At 43.8% G+C, this 12,216-nt stretch overlaps 1 protein-coding gene across 1 annotated transcript in view; it reads left to right on the top strand.

The window, feature by feature from the left end:
- The window catches only part of Mtap (methylthioadenosine phosphorylase), a 33,906-nt gene that overhangs the window by 557 nt on the left and 21,133 nt on the right, over nucleotides 1–12,216 (top strand). Inside the window, exon 2 of the mRNA XM_027400399.1 lies at nucleotides 11,178–11,264. Within this exon, the coding sequence (XP_027256200.1) occupies nucleotides 11,178–11,264 (87 nt within the window). The remainder of the gene's footprint in view (nucleotides 1–11,177; nucleotides 11,265–12,216) is intronic.

Below are 12,216 nucleotides of genomic sequence, written 5' to 3'. Positions count from 1 at the left end.
CTCTTGACTCGGCCCACGTGGGAGAGCTGTGCACTTGCTCTTTTGCACGCTTCTGGCTCTCCCCGCCCCCCCCTCCAAACTTAGATTTCCCTTTGCTTTGTTTTACCCCGGTATCGCAGAAGTGTGGGTGCTCCAAGACTTTCTAAATACTGAAAAAGAGTGCAGACCTTGGGTTAGGGCCGCTCCCTGCTCCGAGGCCTCTGTCTTTAAACTGCTTTGCAACCTTGAAAGTTAGAGCTATTTTCTTGGGTCTTGGGTCCCTAGAGAGCTCGACACAAGGGATTCTTGTATTCAGGGAACCGCTGGCCAGAAGAGAGCGTGAGTTCTGAGAGTTGCTGTGAGCCTCCGCTGGGTCTTAAATACATCCTGATTGAAGGGTAAAACGTGGAATTGAAGAGAACAGGAAAAAGGCTAAGTCCTTTCTAGGCTGTTTATTATTAGCCAAGAACTTAGGAATTTGTGGCCTGTGGCACAGGAAGTGCACTGGTTTCTCCAGCATCTCTTTGGATTCCCCGCAGAGCCGTTTGATTCCCTTGGAAGAGTCAAATCTCTGCAGTTAGTGTGCAGCCAACTGGGCTTTGTATACCGGAGCCTTGCAGGGCTTCGTGAATCACTCAAGAAAAGAGGAGGAGATGAGGATACAGACTTACTGGCCAACTTTTTTGGGGGTGGAGGGCATTTTGAAAAAGATTATTTACATTCATAGAAAGCCTCCTGACATCGGGGACTAGGCAGAAAGGGTTTTTGTGACCAAGGTATGGCACATATTTATGAAGTGGGAATTTTACTAAAGTGTAAGGCTTTACACCTTTCCCTTACCATCATATTAGGTGGGGGTCAGATGTAATCATTTGACCTTGACTGAAGAAGGGGCATCTTGGCATGTAGAATCTAAGAAACTTCGCCAGTTTTAAGTGTTTTTTTTTTCTTTTTCTTTTTTTTTTTTTTTCTTCTCTGACTCACAATGTGAGTAAAACCAGAATGGCTTTAACCAGAATTGGGCTCAGGCCAATCAGGATAATACTTTCCCTGCAGGGACCAGCATATCTCAACAGAAGGAATTCACTTTAATCTGGTTAACATCCAGCCTGACAAACAGTTTCCCTAAGTGTGGTACACTTAAGAGCAGAAAGAGCTATGTAAATATTGAATGATATGTAATTTTTATCTTGGCAAGCTTTTGAAAATGAAACTTATCAATATAAATGGTGCTAGGGATGCCTGTTGATTGCTCTCCTTGGGACTGGGACAGGTGAGAGCATTGCTAATGAGAATTCATGATGCCCACCCACAAATGGCTCCAGTAGCATCTTATCTAGAAAATATGAAGTACCTGCATCTAGAGCACATCTTAAAGCTGGAGAGTGCGGTGCTCTAGAGTGCTTACTACCAAGTGTGGGAGCATGAATTTGTACACTCAGCACCCATGTGGGGGAAGGGAGAGGCTGGTTGCTAGAGAGGCAGGCATGCAAAGACTCTTGGAGCTTGAAGACTGACTGACCTAGCCAAATTGATGAGCTTGCAATTCAGTGAGAATGCCTGCCTCACTGAAAGACAGATTACTGTTAACTGAGGGAGATACTTGATGTCAACCTCTGGCCTCTGCACACACATGCATGTATGTGCACCTTCGCATACATACACATGAACATGTGCACAACACCCCACACAAACTGTATTTTCTCTGCATATCATCTGTAATGGTGTTCTTACAGATGCAAAGCTGAGGCCCTGAGAGGTCAACTCAAGCATCCGCTGGCATAGTGGCTGCACCTGAGTCTCCTGCAGTTTCAGCCAAACTTTTACCACCCTCTGGATCCCCCTCCTGCTGTTGCCACCAAAAGTAGCTTTAACTAAATCTCCATCGTGGTATTTGCCAATAGAACTCAGGAGACAGAGGCTGGGATGGAAACCAGCTAGTTAGCTCAGAGAGGTTGAAGAGCAGCTAGCCAACCTTCCCTGTAAGCGGAGGTCTCTGACATAGATCTTCCCGCCCCACCTCAAAGCCCCTCCCTACGACTTCCTGTGTGTCTCTATCCCTCTTCTAGGCTCCCTCTGACTCTGATTACTTTCTGTCAACTAGTTGCTGGCTCTGCCTCCTGACCCAAGGTTGATTTGACTTCACAGTGTAATGGATACCCCACAACAAAACTAGGCCTAAATAATGACAGACCTAAAACCTGGCCTTCTCCTCAAGTAGATGTGAGACATTTCTCTGACCTGAAGCATGGTCTCTGTTGTTTTTACCGTGTGAGTGAAGAAAACGTCTTACCTTAGGAAACAGAGAGTGTGGGCTGTGTGTATGCACAGACCACTCTGCAAAGACCACTGGGCATTCTCAAGTGTGGGTGTAGGAGGCACCATTTCATCTGTTATTGAGAAGCAACAGTTTGATTAGGCACAACAGTAAGAATATTCCCACATTGGTGTTGAGGGCCAAAAAACTGGAGCTGAAGAGACCTGGCCTCCTATTCTAATGCTACCTACCTACCTCTTTCTGTCAGCAGTGTCCTCTTAGGGCTAATCACACCTACTTTGAGAGTTGTTAGATTTAAACACAGTAACATGTTGCACACCCAGCTTAGTTCTTATTCCGTTAATGCCAGCCCACGTACCTTCCTTTGTAAGATGGAAATATTACCGGGGGGCTTGAACTTCAAGTTGATACCCTTGATTTAAGAGATACAAATAGAGCATACAGATGAAAAGCCTCCAGTTTTGTGTGGGCAGTATATTATTTGGCATCTGAATGAAACCTAGCTGTCTACTGGTAAAATCCCACCCAAAAATACTTCATGGAAAACCTGCCATATATATATAAATATATATTTGAGTGAGACAGTGTCTCTAAGTTTGTCTTGTATTGGAGATGGAAGACTTATATGTGTGAACTAGAAAGAGTCACGGAAGGGGGCCAGAAAGGTTTTTAAGCTCTGCCACTAGTGTGGTTGTTTGAAGAGATGGGGTGGTTGGAGGTGATTAAGTCATGATCATAGAGCTTCCATGATGCCTGTAACATCACTGTAAAAGGCATCAGTCCTTGACAGCCACGTGATTCTGCCATCTAAGAGACCATCTGTGAACCAAAGATCAGGCTCTCCTAGGCACTGAATTTGCCTTAGGGCCTGGCAGTTGTGAGAAATAAGTTTGTAAGTCTGATTTTATTATAGCAGTTTGAGCATGTTGAAGACAAGTCAATGGCTGAAATGGTGATAAAGAACCTGAGGTTATGGTGGCCAGTGCTAGGACTTAGGAAGACCCGGGGAAGAACTGGATAGCTTTGAAATAGAAGCCTCTGTGCTTGTGATTGTGAGAATTAGCGGGGTGTGGGCCCTCAGGATATAAACGACGATAAAGATTTTAGATTTGCACACACCTTCAAACCCAACACCCTGGAGGCAAAGGCAGACACAGGCAAATCTATGAACTTTAAGCTAGCCTGGTCTGCATAGTGAGTTCCCAACCAACTATGGCTGCATATTATTAAAAAAGAAAAGAATTTGGATTTGATTCTAAATGCTTTGGAAGCCATTTAAGGATTCTGACTAGAGAGGTAGCTTGTGGTTTATGTTTTGAAGTGAATGCCTGGCTGGTCTGTACAGAATGGCCTGTTCTGGGTGAAAGACTATATCTGGCCAGAAGCCATGGCACTTGTGCTCCAGAGTGGGCTGGCAGCCATAGAAGTAGCTAGGCTCTGCAGGCAGGGTAGAGGTAATGTGGGGAGTGTACCAAGAGGGAAAGGGTGGTTTCTGTGTCAGACTTCTGTCCCCAAAGGTGCTGAGGAATCCTTTCCAAACAAAAGCAAGGAGGGTAAATACAAGATTCCTTCCATTGATACATTTCTGATTAGGGGCTAAAACATGGGGTATGAGAGGCTTCTTTACTGTAGTAACAGGGTAGCTGTTGAGTACCTCTGGGTTTGGGGATGGTTGTCTCCATTATCTTAGTGGTTCCTACATGTGTGCATGCCCCGAGAAACAGCAATGGGTGGAGGCAGGCCATAGATTAGTATCTGGCATTGTCTGGGAAGACTTCAGGGGAGCATTGTCCAGTTTTAGCCGTGGCAGGTGGGTACTTGACTATAAAGATGGCAAAGCAAACCTTTGGCATCCAGAGAGGCAGGTATTTGGAGAGCTGCTTCAGGGATCTGTAATGCCCCTAGCTAGTTTCTACTCTGAGAGATTAGGGAGTAATGTGTACCATGTTAGAATGATAGAGAGGGAATATGGTACCACTGTAGGTGACTAGTAGACTTCTGATAGTGGTAGTAAGGCAAGTCAGAGTGTCCTGGTTTGGAAGATGGCCTTTAAACCTCTTCTTTGGACTGTCTTGTTGAATGGTTGGCACAGTTCTTCTGTAGGATTCTCCTAAGCTTTGCAGCACACAGAATTCGCCCTCATCCCCTCCCCACAGAGGGGCCTACAGTACCCCCTCCCCTGTCCCTTTGGCAGCCACACGTGTTGTATAATCTCAGCCACCCACAGGAAAGCTATTTCATATTTGGTTAAAGACCACTTGGGCTTGAGAGACTGCCTGATGAGAAGTAAGACAGCTTGTAGCTGTCTGCAAAGAGAAGTAAGATAGGGGACCCAAGTTGCCTTGAGGAAGTTACTTTTGGTTCTGTGTGTGTTTTGCTAGGAGTGGTAGAGTATGAAACAGGAATTGATATAATGTAGTAGTACATTTGATTTCCATACTGGTTCTGCAGGCTAATTAAAACCCTGACCCACATAGAAAAAGTTGAGGAAATAGATAACATAAATACTTGTATGTGGTGGTTCCCAGATCCTTAGCTGTGGTTATAACTGTATTCTAAACTGCCTCAGTGGTTTTCAAAGTATGCAGTACATCCACCTCATCTGGAACCATGTTGGAAATGCAGAGTCCTGGGCCTCAGCCCAGCCCTGCTGAACCATAAATCTATGGAGTGTGGCCCAGTGAGCTGGGTGTTAACCAACCCAGGGTATTAGATGTCCCCTGGCTTTTACAGCATTAATGTCAGGGAGCTTGAAAGTGTGGACATGGTTCTTTCTTATTGTGTTCGTTCTCTGTGGCCACAACAAGAATTAGTTCAAACTGAGTGCCTTCAAGCGCCCAGTGTATTCTCATAGTTCTAGGGGCCACAAGTCCAAAAAACGAGTCTTAGATCAAGAAAGCCGTAGGGCTGGCTCCTTTTGCAGGATCTCAGTAGGAAGGAAGGATTCATTGACTTGACTCTAGCTTCTGGAGACACTGTCGTACTTGTCTACTGGGCCTACAGTCACCATACGCTCCATCATCACATGACCATCTCCCTCTTGACTTCCTGTTATCACAACTCTCTGGTGTCCATTTACAACCCATCCAGATAGTTCAGGATAGTCTCCTACCTCGTTTTAATTTATTTACACGGAATAACATTTATAGGTTCTGGGGGTTGGGGTGTAAATATGAGTGGGGAAGGCTCTTGTAGTTTGGATCCTAAATATCCCTTTAGAAACCACATGCTAAAGGTTCCAGCCTGATGTGCTGTTGGGAGATGGCACACATAGGAGGCCAGCCTTGTACTGGAAGTTAAGGCACGCTGTTCATGGGGGCATTGGAGCTGCACACCTTCCTCCCCATTTTGCTTCCTTGCTGCTATAATTTGAGCAGCTTGACTCTAACCTCTACCTAGATGCTCTGCCTCACCCAGCCTCAGCCATGGGGCCAACTGACCACAGACTAAAACTGGGAGCCAAAGTAAACTTCTCCTCAAGGTTGGTTTTTCTCACGTTTGTCTCCCAGGGCCAGAAAGCCGGCTGACTAGCGAGAGGGGCCATTATACAGTCTGCCATACTCAGTTAGCTCATATTTTAGACATTTGTGTTTTAAGTGCACACACCAGAACCAACCCACAAGCTCTGGATACATTGTACGTCTTGCCCATTAATCAGATCCTCTGCAGTTTGGACCTGACTTTGGCATTTGAGATTACTGATAGCCATCAACTGAGTATCAAGGAACTTAGGCTACATCCTGTCTTGTTCCACAAACAGAGGAAAATACCATGTGACTATGTTGTTTTGAGGAAAATGCTCCTCAAAAAGTAATAGTTTTAGGTGTGAAATGTTTGTCATCAGGGAATCTAGAGGCTGTGACATTAAAGACATGGCTGTTCTGATCTTCCAGGCCATCATTCTTCTCTGACTGTAATACCTGCATTAGGTTACTCATCAGAGCTCAGCAGGCTGGGAAGGCTGAGCAACAGACTCTACCTCACAGTACTGAAGGCTAGTTGTCACGGATAACATGCCAAGAGGGTTGGTGGCTTTTTCCCCACTGTGGTAACTCTTCTTGGATGGCCATGTTTCCCACATATTTTGACCAAAAAAAAATCCTCAAAGAGAATATGAGATATTTGAGCCAAGATGAGTTGTTTCTAGGAACATGGATTTAAGTTGCCCCCAAAAAAATGTAGAAAGGGTTTCATTAAGTTTACTTTGTTATGGAATAGAATGAAGACATAAATCGAGGCATTTGTAAATGCTTTGGTGGGAGCTCAGATGGGATAGCTTACGGCAGGGCAGTTTCTGTCTGATGTTCTTAATGTTCTTAATTCTCAGATTCCAGAAGGTTTCTCCTGCCGGTAGCTAGAGTGTTAGGTAAGACATGAGTGGGCAGGAGAACAAAAGGAAAGGTCCAAGATTGGACTCTGGATGTGCAGCATTCCAGCTCTTTACTGTTGTGATAATTTGATTACATTCTGACAATAAAGTTTGTTTTGAATCAGAGCGGAACTAGCCACTAGCCAACCAAAATTAACCATTGAGGTTTTGGAGGACTGAGGAAGTAGTAAGGCGGGACTTAGAGAGGATCTCAGCTCGTTTTGAGGAAGGAACAGAAGAGGTAGGAAGTCACTGGTGGCTTATCCGCAGCTTCTCTGATCAGTTTCTTACCCCAATATCTGACTCCTGATTGTTTATTGATAAAAATTAGATAATCACTTCACTTTAGAGTCCAGAAGTTCTGATCATTCCATCAGCATTTTAGGACTTTTAAAGTGGGAGTAGCCTCTTTTTCTGGGACTTCTCATGGTCTTTATTCTAGATGTATCTATGTTACAATTTCTCTTATAAGTGCACCAGGGTTTGTTTGCTTGCTTTGTTGTTTTTATGTTTTTGTTGTTGTTTGGTTTTTGTTTTCTAGGTTTGACCCTGTCTCCAAATACATCACTAAGAGTACTGAGCATCAATCACAACATCCACACATCCAAATATAAATTTAGACTGGGGCCAATGTGGCCCATAGGCATCCCTGTGAAGGAAGCTTACTTAGTATATATTTTCAGAGGCAGAGCTACCCTTTGGTCCCTTTGGTTCATCTTACAGGTTTTGTACAGACCTTCCAGGCTGAGGCATTTGGCCTTTGTCCCCATGAATCTGGGTCTCCTGGGTTCTGTGGACTCCTGCAAGACAACACACACACAGAGAGAGAGAGAGAGAGAGAGAGAGAGAGAGAGAGAGAGAGAGAGAGAGAGAGAGAGAGAGAGAGAGCCCGGCTGGCTCAGTGGTGAAGGCTTTAGTCAGCAACACCTGCTATATTTGTTGGTGATAACCAGAGCTGCAGGACTGAAATCCCAGATGACAGACAGTACCAGATCCCTCCTGGCTAGCTTTCCTCATCTTGAGCTTGACGTATTCAAAAGCCACCCATCTCCTGTCATGAGCTCCTCTGTCTTTGGCGTTTGAGAGTGCATCTGGGGACATCTGTGAGGCAGGGTGTCCAGGGCTCAGAAGGATGGCTCCTGAGACCAAGTGGAGTAGGTGAAGTCCGTGGCTTTTAGGTACCAGAGAAAGTGCACAGGGAGGAAATAGCAGGCACCTTCCTGACCTTGAGACAGATTGGGTAGCTAACATCTCCTGTTTCAGGGGCTGGGAAAGTAAGGCGCAGCATAGCAGGCATCTTTAGTGCTGAAAGCAGGCATTCTTTATGAGGAGGCTGTGGTGGAGAACTGGGGAGAATGATGAGCAGTTAGATGTATCCCTGTTTCAGAATCTTATTTTTTGTAGTGAAGACTTCCGGGGTGTAACAAGCTGACCAAGCAGTTCTAACTCAGCCCTTGAACCCATTTATTTATTTATTTATTTATTTATTTATTTATTTATAGGCATTCTAGAGTTGCCTGGACTTGGGCCCTGGGGTCTTACTGCTTCCTGAATATGAGTGGAGCTGTCAACCAGCTCCTTAGATATGTGGTTCTCAACCTGTGGGTCATGACCCTGTGGGTTGCATATCAGATATTTACATTATGATTCATAACAGTAGCAAAACTACAGTTAGGAAGTAGCAATGGAAACAGTTTTATGGTTGGGGTCATGAGGGTTAAGAACCACTGCTCTAGATGTTCACCTGGCTATCGAGGCTGTGTACAGAGTGTTCTGTAGTGTGCTCTGTCGCCTTGGGCAAAAGCTTGACCTGACCAAAGAAACCAGTTTCTTTATATCCTAGAGATAGTGACTTTCTAGTAGACTGAGCTTCTGGTAGACCCTAGAGGGTACTGGGAGTTGGCACATGGTGTTTCTCTTTCATCATTTGTGCAGTGGGGCTAACACCATAGGTAGGCCCTGACTAAGAGAGTGGCTGTGGAATTAGGTAAGAGGAGGCTTGTGAAACCACTCAGCGCCGAGCTGACCTGTGCTTGGGAGCTTTCTCAAGCTGTACTTTGCTTGTACAACCAGCAGGTGGTGACATTGGCCACATACTGGCACTGCGGGCCTCCATCCTCAAGGTTCCGTTCGTTCGTACCCTGGTGTAGTGGTGGTATTCAATTGCAAATACTTTGGTTCCCTGTCAGGTGTAGGTTTCCGTTAATAATGTCAGCCAGATGAATGACAGGACGGGCTTGTCTGTAGACTGCTGTAGCTTTCTGGTCGGTTTGCTGCCTTTGCTGCCGTTCAATTACTGCCGCTCCTTGCTGAGGGTTGAGTTGCCAACTTCCTGAGGCAGGGCCATCCCGCAGCCAGGAGGGTTTGGACTGGAGTTCAAGCTGGGAACTAAGGGAGTGTGAGTTTCAGGAACTACCCTGTTCCAATTGCTGCTCTCATGCTCTACTGGCCTGTCTGCATTCTGAGGGTGACTACAAAACAAAAGGATGCTTTTTCATTCGAGCCTGAAAGTTCAGGGTTGACTCAGAATCTGAGATGCTGTGGCTGGGGAAGCATCCTGAAATGACAGAGCAAAGTGGTCATAAGTAAAAGGTCTGAAGTTTTTTTATTCGGTTTTTGTTTTTGTTTTTTTGGGGGGGCGGGGGGGGGTTGTTTGTTTCATGTTGTGTGGCTCAGGCTGGCCAAAACCTCCCCATAAAACTGAAGATGACCTTGAACTTTTGATCCTCATGCCTTCTAGCCTTCTTTGTGCATCAAGTAGCTAAATTCCTGAAGAGTCAGTTGATGGTCATTTTATATGCTGATCTTTTATCAGTCTTTTAGCCCAGATATATAAAGTGCACCAGCAGAAGTGCTAGGGTTTTGCAAGGCAGAATGATTTGTGTATATGTATTTGTTGAACTGAAGAGTTTAAGTAACTTAAGTGTTTGGAACAAATAAATGCTGTTGGTTTGAAATGCCAATGTGTTGGTTAGTTCTTGCCTATAGTGTTGATATAAAAATATAAAACCTGTTGTAATTTCAGTAATGTACCACAAGGTGGCACCAACGTCAGCTGTCTTAGCCACCAGGAAGTGTGTGAGTCATCCATTCTTGCGGCAAAACTCCCACAAATTCTGTTTTGAACTTTATTCTCTGGAGTCAGGATATTTGATCCAGTGATAATATGTTTGCAGATTTTCATTTTAAAAAGTGCTGAAATTGTTTTCTATGAGGTTTCTCCCCAAAGCCCCATGTCAAAGCTGTATATTGATCTGTTTAAATCCTGTTTACTGTATTTTTCCACAGGAAAAATTTCCTCATGATAATGTTGCTTAATTTAAAAAATATTTATTGTGTATGCAGTGTTGTGCCTGCATGCCAGAAGGGGCACCAGATCTCATTACGTATGGTATGGTGGTTGCTGGGAATTGAACTCAGGACCTCTGGAAGAGCCAGTGCTCTTAACCCCTGAGCTATCGCTCCAGCCCCATGTTGCTTAATTTTTAATGCTAGGACTTTAATATTTGTCTTTGTATTTGTTCTTGTTTATTTCCTAGACTTCAAATTAGATCAACTCAGTTTTTCGAGATTTATTTTTTTATGTGCATTGGTGTTTTGCCTGCATGTGCGTCTGTATACCACATATGTACAATTGTCCTCCGAAGCCAAAAGAAGTTGTCTCCTGGAACTGGAGTTACAGACAGTTGTGAGCCACCATGTGATTTCTGGGAGTCCTCTTAAATGCTGAGCCATCCTCTGCAACCCTAGATCAACTCTTCAAGAATTAAGTTTCTTTCTCTACTTTTTCCAAGACCATGAATTTCTAGATAATCTTAGGAGACTGAAATAAAATTCTTGAACTTAAAAATTAAAACTACTTTTGAATCGCTTATTTTTATAAACATTTGGATTATGTAATATATGAACTACTGTCTACTCTATGTGTGTACATTGCTTGTTTTTATGGTTATTTGAATTATGTTGTATATGAAAGCCTGTCTACTGTATATGTGTACATACAAATAGCAATTTGATTTAGTAAGTACATACATAAACAAGCAAGGGCTTGTTATGTCCCTCATCTTTTACCTGCATTCCCTTCTTGTAACATATTGTAGTAAGAAGAAACCATTACTTAGTAAATAGGCCTTATTTTTTGTGTCAGGCTTTTTTTTACGCCATAGTAAATGTGGTAGAGAAACAACCTTGGTCAGAAAGATCTTTCTGCAACCACATTTGGGCTCAATTTCTAAGCTAAAAGTAATTGTATTAGTAATTCAGTTGGAGTAAATGTGATGCAGTCCAGAACAGTGGCCTGTGTTTGGCTCTTTCTAGAATGTAGAAGACCATCGATTTTGTTGTTTTGCTTGAGGTTTTTTTGTTTTAGTTCTTTATTTCTTTTTAATAGAAGGCTTTTAAATGTTTACTGTTCATCAGTCATTTTCAGAATCGTTTTCTTTTGGGGTTTGGTAGGAATGGGAAAGAGCCTATGAATATGGATAAATGTGTTTTCTTAAAATGAAGCATGACCGTGTATGACAACCTTCTTTCTTCTCTTTTCTCCCTTAGATTGGAATAATTGGTGGAACAGGCTTGGATGATCCAGAAATTTTAGAAGGAAGAACTGAGAAATATGTGGATACTCCATTTGGCAAGGTTAATGTCCAGCTGATACTGTTGGCTTTGGCATTGCTTATTACTGGCAAGAATTTTTTTTTTTTTTTTTTTTTTTTAAGTCAAGAACAGCGGTTGGTTTTGTGTGGACAGCCTAAAGCCTGATGCAGGCAGAAGGCCCACAGTGCTGCCACTGGGTTTCATGGGTTGAGTTGTCCTTAAGGGTGCATGAAGCTGCTGTTTCGATGGCATGGCTTTCAAATACGAAAGTGGCATCTCGGTTTGCATTCCTAGAAGTCAAGATGCTCGTTTTAAATTCAAAACTGTTTCTAATTTAAAGCCCAGTTCACAGCACGCTAACTTAGCAGACAGGCTGTTGGCTATAGATAGATAGTAGTTATGAGTTGGCATCTTCTGGTCCAGATGAGTCCTGAGATCAGGAATACAATGTTAGGGTTAGGAAGAAGGGGATTCTAGGAAAGGCTGCTTATTTTCCAGGCCAGGCTGGGTGAGCTATTCCACATTGCCTCTTCCAAACACTGGTATTCCTCCCTCTGAGGAGAGGTTGCATCCCCGCCTGGCCCTCCTTTTCACCTAAGTTCTTAGCCTGACCTGGGGTTTTCCAAGTCCTTTCCCATCTTGCCCTTAGCCTCAGGCTTTCTTAGTTAGTTCTCAGGTTTTTTCCCTTTGTCACTTCAGCTCATCCCCTGGCCGTCTTAAGCCTGGTTGCCACAAGCAGGGGGAGTCCATCGCTGAGTTCTTGGTGCTCCACACTGATCTCCTAATCTTTCAGCTTTTGATTCACAACATTTCTTGTACCTTTCAAATGTCCTTGACACATGTAAATTTGATTAGTCTGCCATCAGAGTATCTTGGGACACTTGTACAAAGCCCCATCGATGCCCCTTTCATAGCCTATGGAGTCCTTGCCAGCAGAGAGCTAGGTCAGTACTTATGGGTGATAATGTTGATTAGTAAAACCTAAACTCCTTTC

This window comes from Cricetulus griseus, chromosome 2, assembly GCF_003668045.3.
Source record: "Cricetulus griseus strain 17A/GY chromosome 2, alternate assembly CriGri-PICRH-1.0, whole genome shotgun sequence".
Lineage (NCBI taxonomy): Eukaryota > Metazoa > Chordata > Mammalia > Rodentia > Cricetidae > Cricetulus > Cricetulus griseus.
The sequence above is the reverse complement of the archived record's forward strand: the minus strand, read 5'-3'. Positions and strand labels throughout refer to the sequence as shown.